This window comes from Microchirus variegatus (genome assembly GCF_963457635.1).
Source record: "Microchirus variegatus genome assembly, chromosome: 16".
NCBI lineage: Eukaryota > Metazoa > Chordata > Actinopteri > Pleuronectiformes > Soleidae > Microchirus > Microchirus variegatus.
The window spans coordinates 4,675,473-4,696,282 of NC_139817.1; the positions used below are offsets into that span (position 1 = coordinate 4,675,473).

Below are 20,810 nucleotides of genomic sequence, written 5' to 3' on the forward strand. Positions count from 1 at the left end.
GAATTTCAAAATAAAATCCAAACGGAGCAGGCGGAGCCGAGGTTTTTCGAGGCACACACATATATATATAAATGACATCACCAGCGTGCGCCGTCGGCCTGCGTTTACTCACTTTGCCCTTTGACCCCGTGGCGGCGGCAGCGGCCAGAGGGGGAGGGGGCGTGATTTCTTTGGCCTTACGCAGGAGGCCGTTCTCGTGACCCCACGCGACCCCCAGCGAGGCGGCGTCCTTGGCCTCGGCGCGCTTCCTGGCGCGCAGCGTGTTCCACGACAGAGACTTCCTGCACGGTACAGGAACGAGAAAAGGCCAAGCCAGCCAATCAGAGAGAAGCTCAGCTCTGCGAGGGGGGGGGGGGGGGGCGTGTCCAGGTTAGTCTGGCTGCAGAGACAACATGGCCGCCAGGAAGTGCGGACTTGTTGTGATGTTGTCTGACGCCTGACGCTGCAGCCAGACTCTTCTGGTAGATTAAGATTATTAGATTATATGTGAGAGGATGAAGTGAAAGACTCTGGTCTTTATTTGAAGAGAAAGAAACATTCAAATTCAACACAAAAACACTGATATTATCATTATTAACATATCTATAAAACCACTTTAACATCTTTGGGCTCTTTTTAAAGTTTATTTTATCAGAGAAAACACTCACCGTGTAGTTGTAGTGTGACGTTAAGTGTCAAGTGCAAGAGTATTTATTCATTAAAAGAGCGTTAAGTTCATCTTAAATTGTCAGTGTGGAGAGTCAGACTGTCGAGGTTAGTAAAACTCAAAATTAAAAACATCAAATTAAACAAATACAAAAAAAAAAGAGCTCAAATTAAAACATACAAGGGAAAAAAAGTGCAGTTTTTTGTTGTTTAAATCTTGTATTTCTACCCTCTGATCTTCATAAATAAGTCAAGTAAATCCTCCTTTTCCTTCTAAACGCCACCGCCACCTAGTGGTGTAACCGTGCACACAGAACACTCCACTCCAGGGGGTTTCACATTGGGTTTCTTTTTGCCTTTGTAGTTTATTTACAAATATTAAAAACTACAAACTGTCAACCGTGTCCGGCCGCTAACGCACAAACAAAACAACTTCACCGTCACCAACGTCGCTTTGCTAAACTCATGCGAACAAAAGGTTTATTTTACATATTTTAAAACACATTTAAAATCAACTCTCATTCGTCGACCAACAGTCACAACGTTGACCGTCGCCGGTAAACGACACATATTGCACAGCCTGACTTCATTCATATTCTTATTCTGGTTTTTCTTCATCTTGAATAGTGCAAAAAATTTCGTTTTATTTTTATTTGTTTTTTAATTTTTAAACAGGAATGTTCTAGAGCCTCAGTCGGGGGGGAAAAAAACAAACAAACAAAAAACTTTGTACAGTGACTGCCGACACAATATAAACAAAATCGACTTTGTCTGTAAAATAATAATAATAATAATAATAATAATAATAATTACAAGGCAAGAAAAAAAAAAGAACAATAACAAACATCAACAACAAGGAGGAAATAGATTGCCACAGACAACAAAATAAATCTTCTCCGTGAAGGAGAAAGGGGCGGAGTCCACCTGAATGCCCCAGGTGAGCTACTTTACGAGTCTCTTTCAAAATAAAAGTAGAAAAATAAAGAAAAAGCAGGGTGTTAGGAACTGAAATAAGAGTCTGGGTTTAGCTCCACGTGTGTCCAGGTTAACGTGTGTGTGTGTGTGTGTGTGTGTTAAGACGTCTGGTACCGTTTTTAGCTCCTATCAAGGAGTTAAAACACCCCCAAAAAACAACAAAAAAACAAACCATGTGAGGTCCCCAAAGTTTGTTTTAAAGGACACGTGGGAGAGAGAGGGTTCTGTCGCAGCGTCTGCCTGTTTTTCTTGGACTTACTTGATGTTGTGGGCGTCGGCCACCGCCGCCGGGAAGGACGACGTGGACACAGAGTCCCTGATGGACTTGGAGGCCGGGCCGAGGACGTGTCCCGGCACCCAGCCCTCGGCGGCCGGCGACTGGACGTTGGCCGGCCGGTAAACGAGGTACATGTTCTGCTGGTTGGTGGCCAGGATCTGCACGGTCTCGCCGTGGCTCACGCAGATCTCGTTCTCCTTCAGCGCCGAGTAGTCCTGAGTGACCAGCATGGTGGACGAGACGCCGTTGCAGCCGCCGTCGCCGTCCTACGGAGGGGGGGGGGAGGAGAGGACAGGAGAGGACATGGAGGGAGGGAGGGATGGAGGGAGGAGGAGAATTGAGGTTAAGGTGAGACTATGTGGGTTGGAGGACGGTTCTGCTGCAGGTGACCTGAACCTGACGGAGGAGCAGAGGGAGGAGGAGAAGGAGGAAGAGGGAGGAGGACAATCTGCTCAGTTTCTTTTTTCAGAGAGATTTCATCCTCCTAAAAGTCAAAGTCAGATTAAATCACGGAAAACTTGGCTTCTTGAGAACGTTCTGGAAACATCTTCTTGGTTCCTCCTGAAGGACACGTGGAGCTACAGCCACGACTCTAAAAACTTAGGTTTTTTCTAGTGCTGGGCACGTTAACATCAAAATATACAGATTAGCCACTAGGGGGCACCTCTTTCTCTCCTGATTTCTAACATCTGTAAACGTTATCCTGAGGATTTAATGATCTCAACCTTTAATTTCAGCTTTTCTTCAAAAGAACATGACGTCAAATTAGACAAAGAATGAAGAGTAAGCGATGAAGTGGTGTATTATACATTCATAGATGTTAAAATTATCTCACCTTAACTTATCTTCTATACAACAGTGTCTGTGGGACATTAAACCACCAGTGAAGGTCAAGTGTTTTTTTGAGAGTCCACCTGAGTGGACAAGCTGTTCAGTCAAAGTGGGACACAGGATGACGCTGCACCTGCAGTGGCCCAGATTTTACCCTTGGATTTTTAGAACACAGAGGAGAAAACTCCTAGTTAAAGACTGACCCTGGAGTCGAAACACGACGAGCCGCCGTTGGAGGTAGACACTTTCATCTGGCTCCTCCCTCTCTCCAGCTCCTTGTCGCCGAGGCCGACGGTGGACGACGGTCGACTGTGAGACGACATCGACGGCCGGTTTCCGGACAGCGAGCGGTTTCTGGTGAGCGACGAGCTGCTGCCCGCGCCCTTCTCCTTCTGGTACTCGATGGGAGACTGGAGAGCTGAAATCACACGGTGGGTGGGGGGGGGGGGGTCAGATGTTTGGTCGCGTGACCGTCAGATGTTCTTTAAGTGTTCGTCTTCTCTCACCAGACAAGAAGTTGCTCTGCGCGTCCAGGACCGCCTGGATGTGCTGCACCCACACCTGCTTGATGTCGACGTTGGCCGCCTGCAGAGTGAGGCGCTCGGACGAGCCGCGGCACGACAACACAAACTTACAGGGGTCGTTGTCCACGACTTCCTCCAGACCCAGGTAGGACACCTGCAGGGAGGGCACAGTCAAAGTTTATCGTGAAGTCTCAACCCTAAATAGATAAATACTAACATTTTAGATGGAGACCCTTTGACCTGAGCTTCTTCCACCACAGGAGCAAAGACCTGAATATGTGATACTTTCATCTCTGAAAGGCTCCCTCCAATTCCTCAGATTTTCTTGATTTACATTGTGCTGCAGGGTTCTTCTTGGAATTATTGCTCAATAATTACACAAATGTCGCCTACTACAGCTTTAAATGTCCAGTACGCAACAGTTAATTGTCAGAGAATCAGAAATTGAGTAAATACTGACTTAAAAATAGACGAAAAGCCTAGTTTTCATGGCCTTACTACCATGTTTCTACAGCAGCTTGGGTCAATTTTGGATTCGAAGCTTATTATATGAATGAAGAACAACTACAGCTGTCGCACTCTTCCGTCTCACCACTAGATGTCACTAACTCTCCGTAATCCTTACAAACTGGACCTCACAGCAAAGCAGAAACATAAGAGAGAAGTTCTTGTTGCTCACCTTGATGCTCTTCTTGAACTGGTACCTCTGCGTGGACGACCCCTTCCTGAGCAGCTCGCTGAAGATGACGATCTGCTCGAAGAGGAAGACCCGTCGCTCTTTGGAGCGCGACAGGACGCCGGCGTCCTGCTCCGTCACGAAGAAGGTCTCCTGCTGCAGCAGTTTGCCCTGAGACGTCAGTTTACCCTGAGGGAGGAGGGTGAACGTGGATGTGAGAGGTAACCAGGCTCATTACATGTACGCGATGTTCAAACTCAGCGCTGACGATACCTCGTATCCCTGCAGTCGACCCAGATTCATCATGTCGTTGCACAGTTTCGGGACCTGAGACATCAAATCTACCGCTTTCTGTCGAGAGAAACAAAAAGAGGTTGAGAAAGAGTTCAGTATGTCCTGTATCCGAGGAAATCATCATCATCTGAGACATTTGTTGTGCTTTTACCTCAATTTGATCGCAGTCTAATCCTGCCTTTGTGCTGAACTTCAGGAAATCCTGAGGAGAAACATGACCAAAAATTAATAATCAGTAATTAGCTGTAAATTCTGAGCTGGTTAACCTGGGAAAGGCTTTTCTGTAGCACAACAATGATAACGTTCATTTAAAAGTTGCATTAAAATTTCATATAAATTGGACACAAATGAGACTTGGACACAAATGAAGTGTTCATTTTTATCATTCATCACCTAATAAAGTAGAGGTTACCTTGAGCAGCAGCTGGTATTTGGTGATTCTCTGGATTGGTTTGATGAGGAAGTCGCTGAGGCCGAGCCTGGACTGAACCTCCTGCTGGATTCCCTGGAATAATAATAATAAAATAATAATAATAATCATCAATTTTTTTTGTTTTTTAAAACAATAATAAAGGAAAATACAGAGTCAAAACATCACTTACGTCAAAATATGTGTCATATTCTGCCACGATGAACTCAGACTTTGGCTTATTCTGACAGTAAACCACATACATGTGCAGTCGTCTCTCGTGTTTGATGAAAAGCTCAGGAAGATGTTCGTGGTCTTCCAAACATTTCTCCAGTTCTCCTACGAAGAAACTGACGGGAACAGAACGAGGATGATGTGACTCATTATTCACAACCCGACCACAATTTGGACCGGGCTCCGGTGTTTGGACACCAAACTTACTCTCTGTGCCAGTCGTAGATCTGGTGGATGTTCCCGAAGACGATTTTGTCCTTTCCTTTCATGTCGTCGGGGACGCCCTTCTCCTCCATTCTCTTCATGAAGCTCTGCAGGAGGTCAACAAAAGGTCAACAATAGGACAACAGGAGGTTTTGTTTGACAAAAGCACTTTCCATACAGAGTGGTAAACTTTAAAAAACAACAACAGTGGGACAGGACAAAATTGACGAAAACAAAAGCCAAGACTCTAAAACGTATAAACTTAATAGGAATAAAAGTGTTAAAAAAGGGAACGGGAGTAAAAAAGGAACAAAAGATTAGATTAAAACACTAAAACAATGCAAAAAAAATCCCCACTGATGAAATAAAAACAAAATATAATTAATTAAAAGCACTTTTAAAAAAGACAGTTGAGATAGATAGATTACATAGCCAGCTAGCCGGTCAGCTTAGATGGATATCCTAGCTCGATAGATAGCTTAAATAACTAGATAAATAGACAGACGGCTAGTTAGCTTAGATGGATAGCCTAGCTTGATAGATAGATAGCTTAACTAGCTAGACCAATAGACATACAGCTAGTTAGTTTAGATGGATACCCTAGCTCGATGATAGATAGTTTAACTAGCTAGACAAATAGACACACGGCTAGTTAGTTTAGATGGATAGCCTAGCTCGATGATAGATAGCTTAACTAGCTAGACAAATAGACAGCCAGCTAGTTTGCTTAGATGGATAGATAGATAGATAGATAGATAGATAGATAGATAGATAGATAGATAGATAGATAGATAGATAGACAGACATACATCTAGTTAGTTTAGATGGATAGCCTAGCTTGATAGATAGATTAACTAGCTAGATAAAGACAGGTGAGTATTTCACCTCCACCACGGTGCCCAGGTCTTTGACGTAGTCTCTCTCCGTCTGAATCAGCTCTTTCAGGACAAACCTGAGCAGAACAAACGACGTTCATTAAACTTTCTGCTTCTGCTGCAGTGAGACACCAACAGGCTAAAGTACTAGTTCAAAAAGTTGTAGTAGTAAAATCAAATGTACTCACATCCGTCCTCTCATGGCTTTGGCTCGCTGCTCCAGCTCGGGGTTTCGCGGCTGGACGGGAGTGGTTTGTTCGGGCGGAGTGAGTGGGGAGAATCCGGGGTACGCTCCTGGTTCCAGAGTCTGAGAGGAGACCAGGAAGACATTAGTCTTAATCTGTTTTTACCAACATGACACAGAATCTTTGAGGGGAAAATGAGGGAAATTACAAAACAATCTGACTTTAAAATGTCAAGAAATTAACAAATGTACAGGAATCAGATGGCTGCCATCTTGGAATCACTTTGTGAGGTTGCGCCAACTTGGAAATCCAACTTCCAGCCAAAACCAGGTCGCGTTCAAATTACAAAACAAAAACACTTTTCAGACTCAAATATGTTAATACAGCACATGCGAAAAGTCGCAGACATGCACTCACCATCTTGGTTTTAACCAGTTTTTCTATGGCGCTAACCAGCTCTGCGGCGCTGGGCACCTCAGAAGACGCCTGCAGGGACGTTAGCAAGGACGAAGACTGAGAGAGGAAGATAAGGAGGAGGGTCGAAAGCAAGTGCAGATTAGGATTAGGATTGAAAGGAAGAAATATAAACACAAAGGGAACAAACGGCAGAGCAAGAGAAGCTGTTGGTTAGCAAAGGAGAGCGGCAGATTAGCGCCGAGCTACAGGCAGGATTTAGACCCAAAAAATCATCTTTAAAGCTCTCACACTGCAAACCCAAACCGAATTAAGATCTTATGACAATAACACAATTAAAATAGAATGTCACAGAAATGTGAATGTAAGCGTTATTAAAGAAAACAGGAGGAAGCCGAGTTAAAGATGCAGAATTTAGAGGAAAAACCTTTCCAAACAAGCGTGAGTGACACTTCTTCGTCCTCTTCATCATCGCTCACCTTCTCATCCTGAGCTGAAGGATCCTTGATGATGTCCATGGGAGGAGGCAGAGGAGTGTGCGCCTCCTCGTCCTGCTCCTCCTCGCCACCGCTCTGCATGCCGGACGACGTCTTGGAGAGGAGGTTACCGTCTTTACTGAGGACTCTCTGTGGACAGGAGGGACAGTAAAGTTCAATAAACCGGACAGACGGACGTGACATGGGGGGGGGGGGGGGGGAAATTGGTTGTATTTGTGAGGACATATTTTAGAAGGAAACTACATTCATCATACAAAATGTACTCTTGTTTTTACCTCTTCAATGTTGTCGTCCTGCAGCGTGAGGTCCGGTTGTCCCAGGTCAATACTCTTCCTGTTCTCCTCTCGTCCAGTTCCTGGTCCTGTCCATCAGTTAAATAAAAGAAAACACACCGACGTTAACACACACTGTGGATTCACGGTACGTCGTGACGTTCCAATATCGTGCGTTTGTTTGTTTCTTACGCGTCTTATTCTGCTTGTTGTTGGGCAGTTTCTTGACGGAGCTGCCGTGGCTGAGGCGGCGGACCGGACTGGTCAGCCATTTTCTCAGAGTGTTCCCAGAGCGCTTGGGTCCAGGCGAGCTGGACTGCAGCGAGCTGAGGGACGGCTGCGGCTGGAGGTTCGCCACCGACTCGGTTTTGCCGTCGCCGACCGGGTAGTTTTCTGAAGATGCAAAGACACAAAAAGGTCAATAATGGGACAAATGTCTGTCTTTTAACTTTAATGCACAATAACTGCTGTAAAGATACATGAAAACATGTGTTTTTTATTGATTATATTTCTACTAAACGGCACCGTTTGCCAGACACTGGATACTATGAGGAAATGTCTTTTGATTTAAGGAGAAAGGAGGAAGCGTTTGTGTTCAAGGAAATAAAAGTCACCATCACGCACAGATTATGTCACATATTTAGAAATACTTTCATTCATTCATGCGTGTGTGTGTGAAGTCATGTGTCAGGAGTGTGGTGGATCAGCTGCACTCACACACACACACAGCTGGGAGCTATGGGTGAATATGCATGTTTGTTCCAGGAAATGAAAGGTCAAGGGTCAACAAGATCTCCTGTGGACTTCTCCTCTACCTGATCCATACTGAAAAAACCCTCCAATTTGTTCTTTATCTTCTTATTTTCTATGTCCTTAGGCATCAAAAAGACCAAGAACTTTAAGTTCCTGGGTGTGACTGTGAATGTCCTCTGGATGTTCTTGACACAAACAGTTTAAGAGTATAGTGGATTTAACTGTTTATTTTTGACATCGTCCAGATTAGATAAACTCATATCTAATGTTTTTTTTCCCACTGAGGTCACCTGACTGCCTCAACATAACCCTATGTCTAAGAAGTAGTTGTCTAGTAATACAGTGTTTCCCAAAGACTGGGTCGGGACCCACAGACAGGTCGCTGGATAATTTTCTGGGTCCCCAAACCAACTTTACCCAACTTTTATTTGTAAAATTGTGGGATATTTTTTATTTGCCAATTAAAATGATATTAGATTTTACAGATATGGCTGTAAAATAGTCACGAAATTGTGCACAAATGTAAGATTTATATTGCATTTGCATATAAAACAGAAAACACTGCATCGACAGACCATGCATGCACCATTACATTATTCTGAAAGTTTGATGGAATAAAGTCATAAATAAATGTCTGTTACTTTCCAAACATTGTCAATTGTCAACTCTCTTGTCGTTTCTCAGTACAGCCGCGTTTAAATCAGTACCAAAATGGTTAAATTACGACTAAAAACACAAAGAAATGAAAACAACACAAATGCTCCCTCGGTCAGATCTGATAGTTTTACTTCACAGAGCCCGTTTTTCAGATGAAGGACGCAGTAAATAAATAATGTGACACCGGAGAACAGAACAATAACATCACCAGGAGTTACACACTGCAGCTTTAAAAAGGTCACTGGCAGCACATGTGTGTGTTGCATACTCCAGCTTTAACCTTTAATATTTGCTTTCTTGCTTAATATTTACTTAGTTAAGTTAAGTTTGTGTGTTTTTAACAAGACCACAAAGTGATCGGCTTTATTAGCTCAGTGAAAACAACTGACCAGGCTCAATCCTGACTCTCACCACTTCACCACCGCGTCTCCCCCTCCCCATTACTGCACATCTGTAGTCACTCTGTCCCAGTGGCTGCTCCCTGAAGTGCTTTTCAGTAAATCCAGTCATGTGTTCCTAAGTGAGGTCATAGGTCACTTGTTTACCTGTGTGTGTGTGTGAGTGGCCTTGACCACAGAAACTCATTACACACACACACACACATTCTTGTACTTGCTGCATACTGAGGACCGGGTAAAAGAGCTGACAAAGTGAGGACCAGCATTTCCACTTTATAAATCAACACAATTACAAATATCTACTTGATGAATGAAAATTTGACCCAAAATGTTTGGTCCAAAATTTGAAAAAAAAAATTGACCCAAAATTTGACAAAAACGTCATACCATACTGTCATCCAAAATTTGAAAAAAAATTTGACCCAAAATTTTTGGTCCAAAATTTGAAAAAAAAATGGATGCAAAATTTTTGGTCCAAAATTTGAAAAAAAAATTGGACCCAAAATGTTTGGTCCAAAATTTGAAAAAAAATTTGACGCAAAATTTTTGGTCCAAAATTTGAAAAAAAAAATTGGACCCAAAATGTTTGGTCCAACATTTGAAAAAAATTTGACAAAAAATTGATGCACAATTTTTGGTCCAAAATTTGAAAAAAAAAAATTGGGCCCAAAATGTTTGGTCAAAAATGTGAAAAAAATTGACGCAAAATTTTTGGTCCAAAATTTGAAAAAAAAAATTGGACCCAAAATGTTCGGTCCAAAATGTTTGGTCCAAAATTTGACGCAAAATGTTTGGTCCAAAATTTGAAAAAAAAATTGACCCAAAATGTTTGGTCCAAAATTTGACAAAAAAAGTCATACTATGTCGTCCAAAATTTGAATTTTTTTTTTTTTTTTGACAAACAGAGTATTGCATGTTATAGCAACCTAAGGAAGTGATTTCAATGAAAACAAAGTGAGGACCGACCAAAATGTCCTCACTCGGTAAAAATGTCCTCACTTTGTTGGTTAAAAACCCTCACTGGTCCTCAGTATGGCGCAAGTACAAGAACACACACACACACACACACACACACACAGCTGACTGTTATACGCAGCATGAACACCTGTTACAGTAGAAAATACCGTACATCAGCGTACATTCTGAACAGCAGTGACGTCAATCAGCTGTCAATCACTGCTTTAGGTCAAGTGGCTGCACTTCATCACAGCGCTTTAATATACAAGGGTATATACACATACACTAACGTGAGGATTTTAAGATGCCTCTCTTCTTCTCTTACTTTTATTATTGTACTTATGTCCTGTTTGTTTTACATTAAATCAGTCGTACATATAGTCAAGAAATTCGAGATTAAAGTCAGAAAGTCAGAGATTAAAGTCAGAATTCTGTGAATCAGAGATTAAAGACAGAAAGTTGAGATTAAAGTCAGAAAGTCTGAGATTAAAGCCAGAAAGTTGGAGATTAAAGTCAGAAAAATGGAAATTAAAGTCAGAGTCAGAGATTAAAGTCCGAAAATCAGAGATTAAGGTCAGAAAGTCAGAGATTGAGAAAGTCAGAATTCTTGAGATTAAAATCAGAAAGTCAGAATTCTTGAGATTAAAGTCAGAATTCTGAGGAAAAGAAATATCAGTAAGTAAATGGGAGACTAAGTCAGAAAGAAGAAAAAAATAGATTTATCTAACGTAAATAGTTATTATACTACTATTATTATTATTTAAAATGGTCAACTGTATGTTATATGTATTAAGCGTCGAGTCTCATGACTCATGAGTCTTTTGGTCATCACAAACACACACACACAGTCACTCAACGCAGTTTCACTCATGATAAGGAGAACAAAGAGTTACAGGAAACAGGAGAGGAATGTTAGCTATGATGATGATGAGTGTTTTTAAGCTTTATTTAGCCGTTAATCTCTGTGTGACGAGACGTCTGACTGTCAATCTGGATCCAGCGCTCAGTAACGACAGTGACAATTTTCAAAAGGGGGATTTCAATTCGTCTTGTATCCCCTGTAGCTACGCACAACAATGCTCTGAGGCTAGTGTTTATCAGTCTGTCTGTCAGCACTTCTTAAAGGTGCACAACGCTCAACATGCGTCACGACAGAAAAGACGACAAATCAAAAAGTGGTTGGGGGGGGGGGGTTATTGTCAGCCGACCGTCGCCGGCAGGTCTTAACATAGTTCTTTTGATGTAAACAGAGGTAGTGCTGTAGCAATAGGAGCATCAGTACTGAGGGGAACAGTGATGTGTGTGTGTGTGTGTGTACGCGCAACAGAAGCCTGCAGTGTCAGTCATGGCAAAAGTCAGGTGAAACCAAAACAAGGAAGCTCTTGTTCTGCAGCCGACGGAGCACACAGACGCTCTACTGTTAGAATCCATCACTCGCTATCTTTAATCACACATGCACACACACGTGCACGCACACTCACACGCGCACACACACACACAGATCCGATGTCAAGTGTGTAGAAAGTGAAGCAGCAGCCTGAAATGTTGCAGAACAGGGTTTTTATTCTGTGTCTTTTCTATCTCTTTCTGTTTCTCACACACACAAAACTCAAGGACACGACATGGACTTATATTAGATTCCACAGCGTATAGGACTAACGCATTTCCATGACAGAAAGAAAACTGAATTATTTTCTTAGTCCGACTAAGCGTATACATGCAGGAGTTGGTGTATGAGTCACATTATGTGGCTACGTTAGTCCGACTAAGACAAGCTCGATTTTAGTCGGACTAACGTGTTAAAATGACATTAAGAAAACTGAATTATTGTCTTAGTCCGACTAAGCGTATATATGCAGGCGTAATCGGACTATGAGTCACATTATGCGGGTACGTTAAACGAATAAGACCAGCTCGATTTTAGTCGGACTAACGTGTTAACATGACATTAAGAAAACTGACTTATTGTCTTAGTCCCGCTATGTGAATACATGCAGGAGTAATCGGACTATGAGTCACATTATGCGGGTACGTTAGTCCGACTAAGACAAGCTTGATTTTAGTCGGACTAACGCGTTGACATGACATTAAGAAAAATATTGTCTTAGTCCGACTAAGCGTATACATGCAGGAGCAATCGGAGTAATTCTTCGGATTTTATTTGGTAGTAACTAGAAACAAAAATAGTTGGGGAGTAAAAGTAGCTAGAACTATAAATAAAGTAAAGATATGTGAATTTTGTACTGAAGTACAATAAGGAAGTATTTAGAGTATTAGCGTAGTGAAACTTGGACTCGCTGACTTCTGTACACACACATAAACAGTTTGAAAACTCCTAATCTCCGTCGCTTTCCCTGCACACCTCCCCTCTCATCACACTTTTTTTAGTCAATGACAGGAAGAGACAATAATCTGGGAAGATTACATTCCTCTCGTACCGCTCTATCTCTCATGCCTTCCATATCTGACAACACACACTAAAACTTCCCAGTGAGTAACTGTGTTGCGACAATGTAACAATGACTGTGTCATTTTCCGACTACAGGGGAAAACGTTGACGGATATTTTCGCCTCAGTCAACGCTTCTTATCAACTCTTGTGGATGAATGTGGACTTGAAATGACATTAAAATAAATGGTCAAAGATCGGATTTCTTGTGATCACATCCCTACGATGTCTCAATAAAAAGGACTGAGTGTACAAAAACACACTGTACCCTCGTCACAACATCGATCATTGTAGTAGTAGAATCCTTTTCTAAAGGGCAAATACACAAAGAAAACTAAGTTCCACTGCTCCCTGTTGCAAAGATCGTAAACCACAGACGTGTCAGCAGACGATCATGTGACTGTCATTTTACACAAACGTCTCATTTAGACTGAGACACACAAGGTCAGATATTGAGATTAAAGTCAGAAAGTCAGAATTCTGAGATTTAAATCAGAATTCTGAGATGAATGTCAGAAAGTCGGGATTTGGAGATTTTGATTGAATTGGTGAAATTTGAAAATATGTCAAAGTTCGCTTGGCTCAGTTGTCATAAACAACAATGAAAGAAAAGCAGTGTATCTTGTGACTTTTGCACAATTATCGCATACTTCAAGGGTTAAAGTAGTTTGTATTCAGGCAAATACGAGTAGCCTTTAGCGTTAGCATTTCATCTTTGTCAAAACAGGCCACAGAACACTGTTTGACTATAAGTAGAAAGTGTTGGTTCTTGTGTAGAAAGAAGAGCTTGAACTGAGGAGATTGAACGCACTGATACAGCAACAGAGGAACAAGCTAGCTGAGGCTTTCTCTGTCCATTATCTGTGTGTGTGTGTGTGTGTGTGCGCGTGTGTGTCTCAGGGGTCAGAGGAGTTTCCTGCCCATCTCCAGGTTTAATGGACGAGACGTGGGTTCACTTTACACTCCCCCAACAGTCACTCTGTCACTGTGTGAGTGAGGAAATGCCTCTGTATATGCATGAGTGTGTGGGTGAGGAAAACCTGCAACAACAACAACAACAACAACAGAACCCCCCGCCTCATATCAGGTATAATGAAGCAGTAGCACATATTTCCACAGACGTCCTGCACCTGCAGTAACGCGGTGACACAAACCAGTCCAACGAGCCGAGCCCTGATGCAAACCTATGACGCAACACGTATAAAAGAGAAATAAAAATGTGCTTCACATACCTTAAACTCACTTATAAATGCATTTTACTTGTCTTTAATATGTAGTTATGCAGTTTTGTTGTCACGGTCCATCTCATGTGACACCGATGGCCTAAGATTGATCAGATTTGATTATGATCCTCTCATGAATGCCCTCATTATATGGATCGCCTGCGATTATTTTAACATCGGGTTCAAACATGTCCACAGAAAGCCTGTCCGAAAACTATTCCGATACTAACTGTGCACGACTGAAACCAGAGGAACCAGTTCGTCTACATGCCACTCGTGCATCTCAGCCGAGTGGCGTGCTACAGCTGACGAGTTCAGACGCTGCGGGGGTTCCAAGTCCACCGTCTGTCCACGCGCAGAGCCGAGTTAACCGTTAGCTAAGTGCTATGTGGACTCTAAACTGGACATGCACTGGTGCTCTTAAAGCTACAGTAGAGGGTTAGATTTTCAACCTTTAGCCTCGTAGAGGCGAGACGATAAAAACACACAGGAAGTGGTTTGTTTTTTATCAGGACAGATGGAACGTTGCGCGAGTAAAGCAAGCCAATTGCAAATATGCAGAGAATCTTCCATGAAAAGTTTCAGATGCTAGTTAAGTCTAACCACAGGGTTCAAACTGTGTTTCAAGGGTCAAATTCAAGCACTTTCAAGGTCCATTTTTACAGGTGACGGTAGTAGACGATTAGCAACCAAAAGTACACCAGCGTAATCTCATCACACGCTGCTAGGATAATCCAGGGGATAGCGGCAAAAGTAAGATCACGTAAATGATCTGAAAAGTACAGTAAAATCATAGTGGCCGCCCGGGGGCAGCAGGTGGAACTGCACAAAACCACCAATCTAAGAGAAAAGCTTCCCCCCAAAAAAACAAGGAAATAGTAACAAGTGTATGAATCATTAACAGGAGTTGGCGATCAGGAGTAAGTGTGTAGAGTAAATCACAACCACACACCCGGACATGAAAAGAGCAAATGGCCTGAAGAAAGCCTCAGTGCAGTCATGTCAGAATGGTGCTTCAATTTTCCTCATTCACTGTACGGATGAATGAATGTTTTGTGATTCAGGATTCTTCAGAGAAACAAAAAGTCATCTGGAGAGGAAAAATGTCATCGGTCAGGCGGCGATAAAAGAAAAGAGCAACGCTCCGAATGTCTGGAGAGAAAAGTTCCTCAAATTCTACCAAAAATGTCGTGAAGAAACTGTTTCTGTACTAATGAAGTCTCACGTTTCCTGTAAAAACTGTATTTATGTACTAATAATGTCAGGTTTACTGTAAAATCTGTGTATTTATGTACTAATAATGTTACAATTACGATAGAAACTGTATTTATATATAATAGAAGTCACGTTTACTGTAAAAACTGTATTTTGGTACTAATAATGTCACGTTTACTGTAAAATCTGTGTATTTATGTACTAATAATGTCAGGTTTACTATAAAATCTGTGAATTTATGTGCTAACAATGTCAGGTTTACTGTAAAAGCTGTGTATTTATGTACTAATAATGTTACAATTATGATAGAAACTGTATTTATGCACTATAGAAGTCACGTGTACTGTAAAAACTGTATGTTTATGTACTAATGAAGTCACGTTTACTGTAAAAACTGTATTTATGTACTAACAATGTCACATTTTGATGTAATATTTGCTAAAATTGGCTAAAACAGCATTTGCAAATAATTAATCAAATACCCACTTTACACCTAAATTAGCGAGGATGTACGTTAGAGCTTCAACGGTTAATGGAGTTTTGAATCAACTGCCAAATTAATCGTCAACTATTTTGATAGTTATTAGTGATTTCTCAGTGCTCCATTTAACACAAAGAAAATCATAATTTTCAGGTTTACGGGCTACATTTTTCAACATTTCGAGGAACAATTAATTGAGAAAATAATTGGAAAAATCATCAACCGGAGGATTGCACCAACCTGCACCTGCGACTCAAACAAAAACACAAGGAAACCACTATGACTGTGTCAGACCTATGTGTTGACTGGCAGACAATTACAATCCTGCCTTTAAAAGTCAACATAAACACTTGTGTCACGGCCTGTGTGTCGTAACCTACACACACCCAAACACACAATCGTGCACAACACGTTGCTCAATCCAACAGAGAAAACAAAGAGAGAAACTGTCCTCGTCGTCTCCATCTGTGTGACATATAATTTCCTGTTTCACATTTTCACATTCAAATCAGTTTCCAAGGACAACCGGGGCGCCGCGACATCATCATCATCATAATAATCTAATAAAAATGAAGGAAGGAAGGAATTGAAAGATCAGCATTAAAAGATCAGATTCTTCAGGAACCGGTTCCCTCCTTCATGCCTCAACACACCCACTCTATTCTTCTTCTGCGTTGACTCACGTTCATTTGGACAACGTAAACAAAACAAAAAAAAGTTTCATTTTAAAATTAGCCGCAACCACTTCACGCCAAACCCCCGTCTCCGTGACGACGGCTTGTCCCGACAGGGGTCAGCGTTTATGCCAGAAAATGTCCTTAAGACGCAGAGACGCGCGCAGAAAAAAGCTGTAAAGCATGTTCAACAAACACATGAGCGCACACATGCTTTCGCTGACCGACACACACATACTCGCGTAGCATTCCTACTGAGGACACCGGTTCTAACACTGTACATTGAGGACCAGACAAAAGTGTCCTTATTTCTTATGCTGTATACATGTTTTTGGTCCTGACAAAGATACACAAACAAGAAACAAAACACACATTCTCGCACGGCATTCCTACTGAGTACACTCGTAGATATAAAAAACCCTTACCTTAACCTAATTCTAACCTTAAAAATGAGGTCTTAACCCACCAACAAGCATTTTAAAACTGAGGACCACAAAAAATGTCCTAATTTCTTATTGTTTACATGTTATTTTGGTCCTCACAGACACACATACAAGAAACACACACACATTCTTGCACAGCATTCCTACTGAGGACACTCGAAGACATAACAACCCCTTAACCTTATTCTAACCTTAAAAAAAAGCCATTTAAAATTGTGAGGACCGCACAAAATGTCCCAATTTCTTATTGTTTACATGTTATTTTGGTCCTCACAAAGACACACAAACAAGAAACAACACACACATATTCTCGCAGAGCAGTCCTGCTAAGGAAACCAAATTCTAACCCTAAAATCCAGATCTTAACCCACCAAAAAACCCTTTAAAAGTAGTGAGGACGAGACAAAAATGTCCTCATTTCTTATGGTTTGTACATGAATCGGTCCTCACAAAGATACACATACAAGTACACACACGCGGTTCCCGTCGTCCCACCTGAGCCATAGCAGCAGCAGCAGCAGCGAGCGAGAATCCATCCACAGCAGCGCCGGCCTCGCTTCATCCTCGCTCACACATGCATCCTACACTCACTCATTCATTCATTCATTCATTCATTCACTCACTCACACACAAACACACAAACACAGCTGCACGTGAAACTTTTACACCAAAGTCGGACTGAGAGGACAAAGTGATCGGTAGCAGCTTCAAGTCCAAACTGCTGAGATTATTCACCAAAGAGAGAGAGAGAGAGAGAGAGAGTGCGAATGAGGAGGAGAAGGAGGAGGAGCCTAACCACACACACACACACACACACACACACACACACACACACACACACACACACACACACACACACACACACACACACACACACACACACACACACACACACACACACACACACACACACACACACACACACACACACACACACACACACACACACACACACACACACACACACACACACACACCCTTGTACAGCATTTCTTTTCTCTCTCACACACTTCACTTCTTCGGAATAGAAGTCACTGTTAATTATTGTGGAAGGCTGAGAGACTAAGGGACTTCAGTGCCTTCACTGTGTGTGTGTGTGTGTGTGTGTGTAAGTGTGTGTACACATGTCTTCAGTATGTTGTGAGGACATTTATGGCTGGTCCATAAGGGTAAAGACTATTCAGTACGTTGTGAGGACACATGTTTCAAACCTATCTTTTGAGGACATTTCGGCCGGCGTTTTCAGCGTTAAGACCTGGTTTTAGGGTTAAGGGTTCAGTAATACGTTGTGATTGTCCACACAAAGAATGTAAAACTAGCGTTTTCACGAATCCGTACCGCAACACTGTCGGCGTTATCGCTCGGTTACATAAAAGGCCCGCGCGGTCAAAATGGCTCCATTCAAATATGTAAACACTGTTACTGATAAACCTGCGAGACTTGCACAACGATACATGAAGGACTTTTGAACCATTATATTATAATACAAGGACGAAGGTGTTAAGATATAGGAGTTATAGTCCCGTAGAAAAAACATAAATACGTGGCCATTAGATGCTATTTGTTCAGTTTTTACACAAATTCTGGCTGAGAGCCTAATCTCCTGGATTATTCTGTCTTCTTTACTCTTCATATAAACATTTGCCTGTAAAGGAACCTCTCCAGGGTTAGATCTTGACGTTATTTGCTTACATAATTTTTGCTAGTATTTCTTTGTAAACTGGTCCGAGTGGTTTCACTACTGTGGATGAGTGGTGCGAACGTTTGTTTTTGTGTTGTTTAAGCATTTAAAAAAACAAAGATAAGGTCACTTATTTATTAGTCAGAGATAAAAACCTCCCCCAAAAGCTTTATGGTCATCAGAATAAAAAGCCACAATGGTCTATGGTCTGACTCGGTACGAAAAAAAAGCATCTATTAAATCAGGTCAAAGCTCAGCATCTGAATTACCCATGAACTGTAAATGCCCCTGGTCTCTCTCAGTGTGTGTGTGTGTGTGTGTGTGTGTGTGTGTGTGTGTTCCTTGATAAGCACTGCCGCAGCAGGTAAGACAACACACACACACACACACACACATGCACTTAGCCTAGATAAAGTTTGTCCAACAGCTCTTTTCCCCTGCAGTGTCCTATTTTACACACAAACGGTGCACTTGTGACTGATGTTCAACAGCGAGAAGTCGCAGAACAAAACACTTCGGCGACGATAACTTTGCACAACTCCACGTGACGTGAGCAGTTCTTTTAAAAAACCGAAGGACTGTCGGTAAGCGGTTCGCTTTACGATGCTGAAAAGATGTTACGTCGTTTAGCCACGCGTTCGTGCCGAAGAGTTGTACTCTCTGTAATGTCCCATTCCACAAGGGGGGGCACTCTTAATAATGTAAGCGTTCCCTCGCAATCACTTTAGCGTTCCCTCGCAATAACGTTACTGCTCCTTTACAATAACTTGATAATAAAATAGCTTTCATTTGCAATGACTTTAGCATTAGCATTCACTCGCAATATCCTTTGCGTTGCCTGGCAATAAGTTTGGCGCTCCCTCACAATAACTTTAGCGTTCCCTCGCAATAACGTTAGCGTTCCCTCGCAATAACGTTAGCGTTCCCTCGCAATAACGTTAGCGTTCCCTCACAATAACTTTAGCATTAGAATTCACTCGCAATATCTGAAGCGTTGCCTGGCAATAACTTTCCCTCGCAATAACTTTAGCATTCCCTCGCAATAACTTCAGCGTTCCCTCACAATAACTTTAGCATTCCCTCGCAATAACTTTAGCATTCCCTTGTTCTTTCGCAATGAATTTAGCATTCCCTTGCAATACCTTCAGCATTCCCTTGCAATAACTTTAGCTACTTGCTCCCCGCGAGTATTCCGAGACAACGCAAAAGCTATTGCGATTGACAAAGCAGTCGCAGGTATTTGATATGCAAAGATCCGAGTTAATTCCTGAGCACACACTACAGAACGCTCATGATGTGTAAGCGTAGTTACTGGTTACCGGGACGTCTAATGCCTCAGAGAGAGGTTAGTGATTTGAATAATTCAGTATGACATTTAAAGGATGCTGTAATGACTTAAATGGCCCTTGACAGGAAAATGGCTCCTCGCTCCCCTCCCCTCTCTTTGGAGTTTCAGTGTCTTTTACAGTCAGTGAGGAGAGAGCAGAAAGGACAAGGAGACCTACTTTACAGAGCAGCAGTCACAAGACACACACATGCACAGAGGGAGGAGGCCGAGACTGAATCAAGCACAAGTTTATATTCACTTTTTGTTAATTAGCAGCGACTCTTTGGGGTTAATTAACAGTTTGACTTGTTCGTTATCAAAACGGAGAACACGTTAATTACTACACTCAGCCTCAAGTTGCATTTATATCATCGAACAATCAAGGCACGAATGGCAGGACGCAGGCAATTGTGAAAGTCAAATCAAATCAAGAAAATGTAGTAATTAAACTTAATCAGAGAAGTTCAATAGTAAATTGCCATTAATCAAATTTTTTTTTATCACATTATATCCATATAACAATGCAAACTAACTATTACCAATGTGTTTTGACCACCTCAGTGTGACCTGATAACGTGCATGAGTATGTGTTTGTTTGTAGAGTTTATTTCCATGTGTAGCGGTCACACAGGTTCGATTTGCATGTTTCCACGACAACGCGACACATTCATCTCCACAGCGAGAGCGACGAAACACTACACAGCCGATCAGGCAAATCAGGCCCGTGTGTGTCTGAAAGAGACTACAGTAAAGTATTCTAATTCATGACAGATGCTAATGGAAGCAACATGCAGGAAGCTAGCCAAACGTTCGCTAAAAGAGCAGCTTTGAATGTTATGTGTATCACCTTAGTTAAATGACAGCTAGCTGTAGCTGTGTAGCTAGTTTATAACTGTTGGGACCTAGCATTTTCTTTACATTAGTTTAAACTTTACTGCTAGCTACAACTAATTAGCATGTATGTATGTCTATGCTGCCTTTCCATCTACACTATTTTATTGTGATAGTATTTGTTGTTGTTGACATAGTTGTGCAATTGCCTAGTCTTATTTTGTGAAACTGTCTTTAATATCAATGCCATTTCCTGGTAAATTAAAGTGTAAATAAATAAAATACATAATTATCTCGAACTACGAGATGTGAAGCTGTGAAAGTCACAGATGTCTTTATGACACAAAATGCTGCAGGTAAATCAGTGACACAGTATTAATAATAGTAATGATAATAATAATAATAACAAC

General features: G+C 41.7%; 1 protein-coding gene across 6 annotated transcripts in view; it reads right to left on the reverse strand.

Moving 5' to 3' along the window:
• The window catches only part of kalrna (kalirin RhoGEF kinase a), a gene marked incomplete at both ends in the record, with an annotated part of 131,532 nt that overhangs the window by 6,301 nt on the left and 104,421 nt on the right, over positions 1-20,810 (reverse strand). The window contains 16 exons of one of the 6 annotated variants that reach the window (XM_083902657.1): positions 113-281; positions 1,880-2,163; positions 2,932-3,146; positions 3,235-3,406; positions 3,932-4,117; positions 4,202-4,279; positions 4,374-4,424; positions 4,635-4,727; positions 4,825-4,981; positions 5,073-5,176; positions 5,955-6,021; positions 6,133-6,251; positions 6,547-6,642; positions 7,023-7,169; positions 7,316-7,395; positions 7,505-7,705. In XM_083902657.1, coding sequence (XP_083758783.1) covers positions 113-281; positions 1,880-2,163; positions 2,932-3,146; positions 3,235-3,406; positions 3,932-4,117; positions 4,202-4,279; positions 4,374-4,424; positions 4,635-4,727; positions 4,825-4,981; positions 5,073-5,176; positions 5,955-6,021; positions 6,133-6,251; positions 6,547-6,642; positions 7,023-7,169; positions 7,316-7,395; positions 7,505-7,705 — 2,219 coding nt within the window. Of the gene's footprint in view, positions 1-112; positions 282-1,090; positions 2,164-2,931; positions 3,147-3,234; positions 3,407-3,931; positions 4,118-4,201; positions 4,280-4,373; positions 4,425-4,634; positions 4,728-4,824; positions 4,982-5,072; positions 5,177-5,954; positions 6,022-6,132; positions 6,252-6,546; positions 6,643-6,995; positions 7,170-7,294; positions 7,402-7,504; positions 7,706-20,810 lie in introns of those variants that run through there. The other 5 variants (XM_083902658.1, XM_083902655.1, XM_083902654.1 and 2 more) reach the window with 5 other exon arrangements.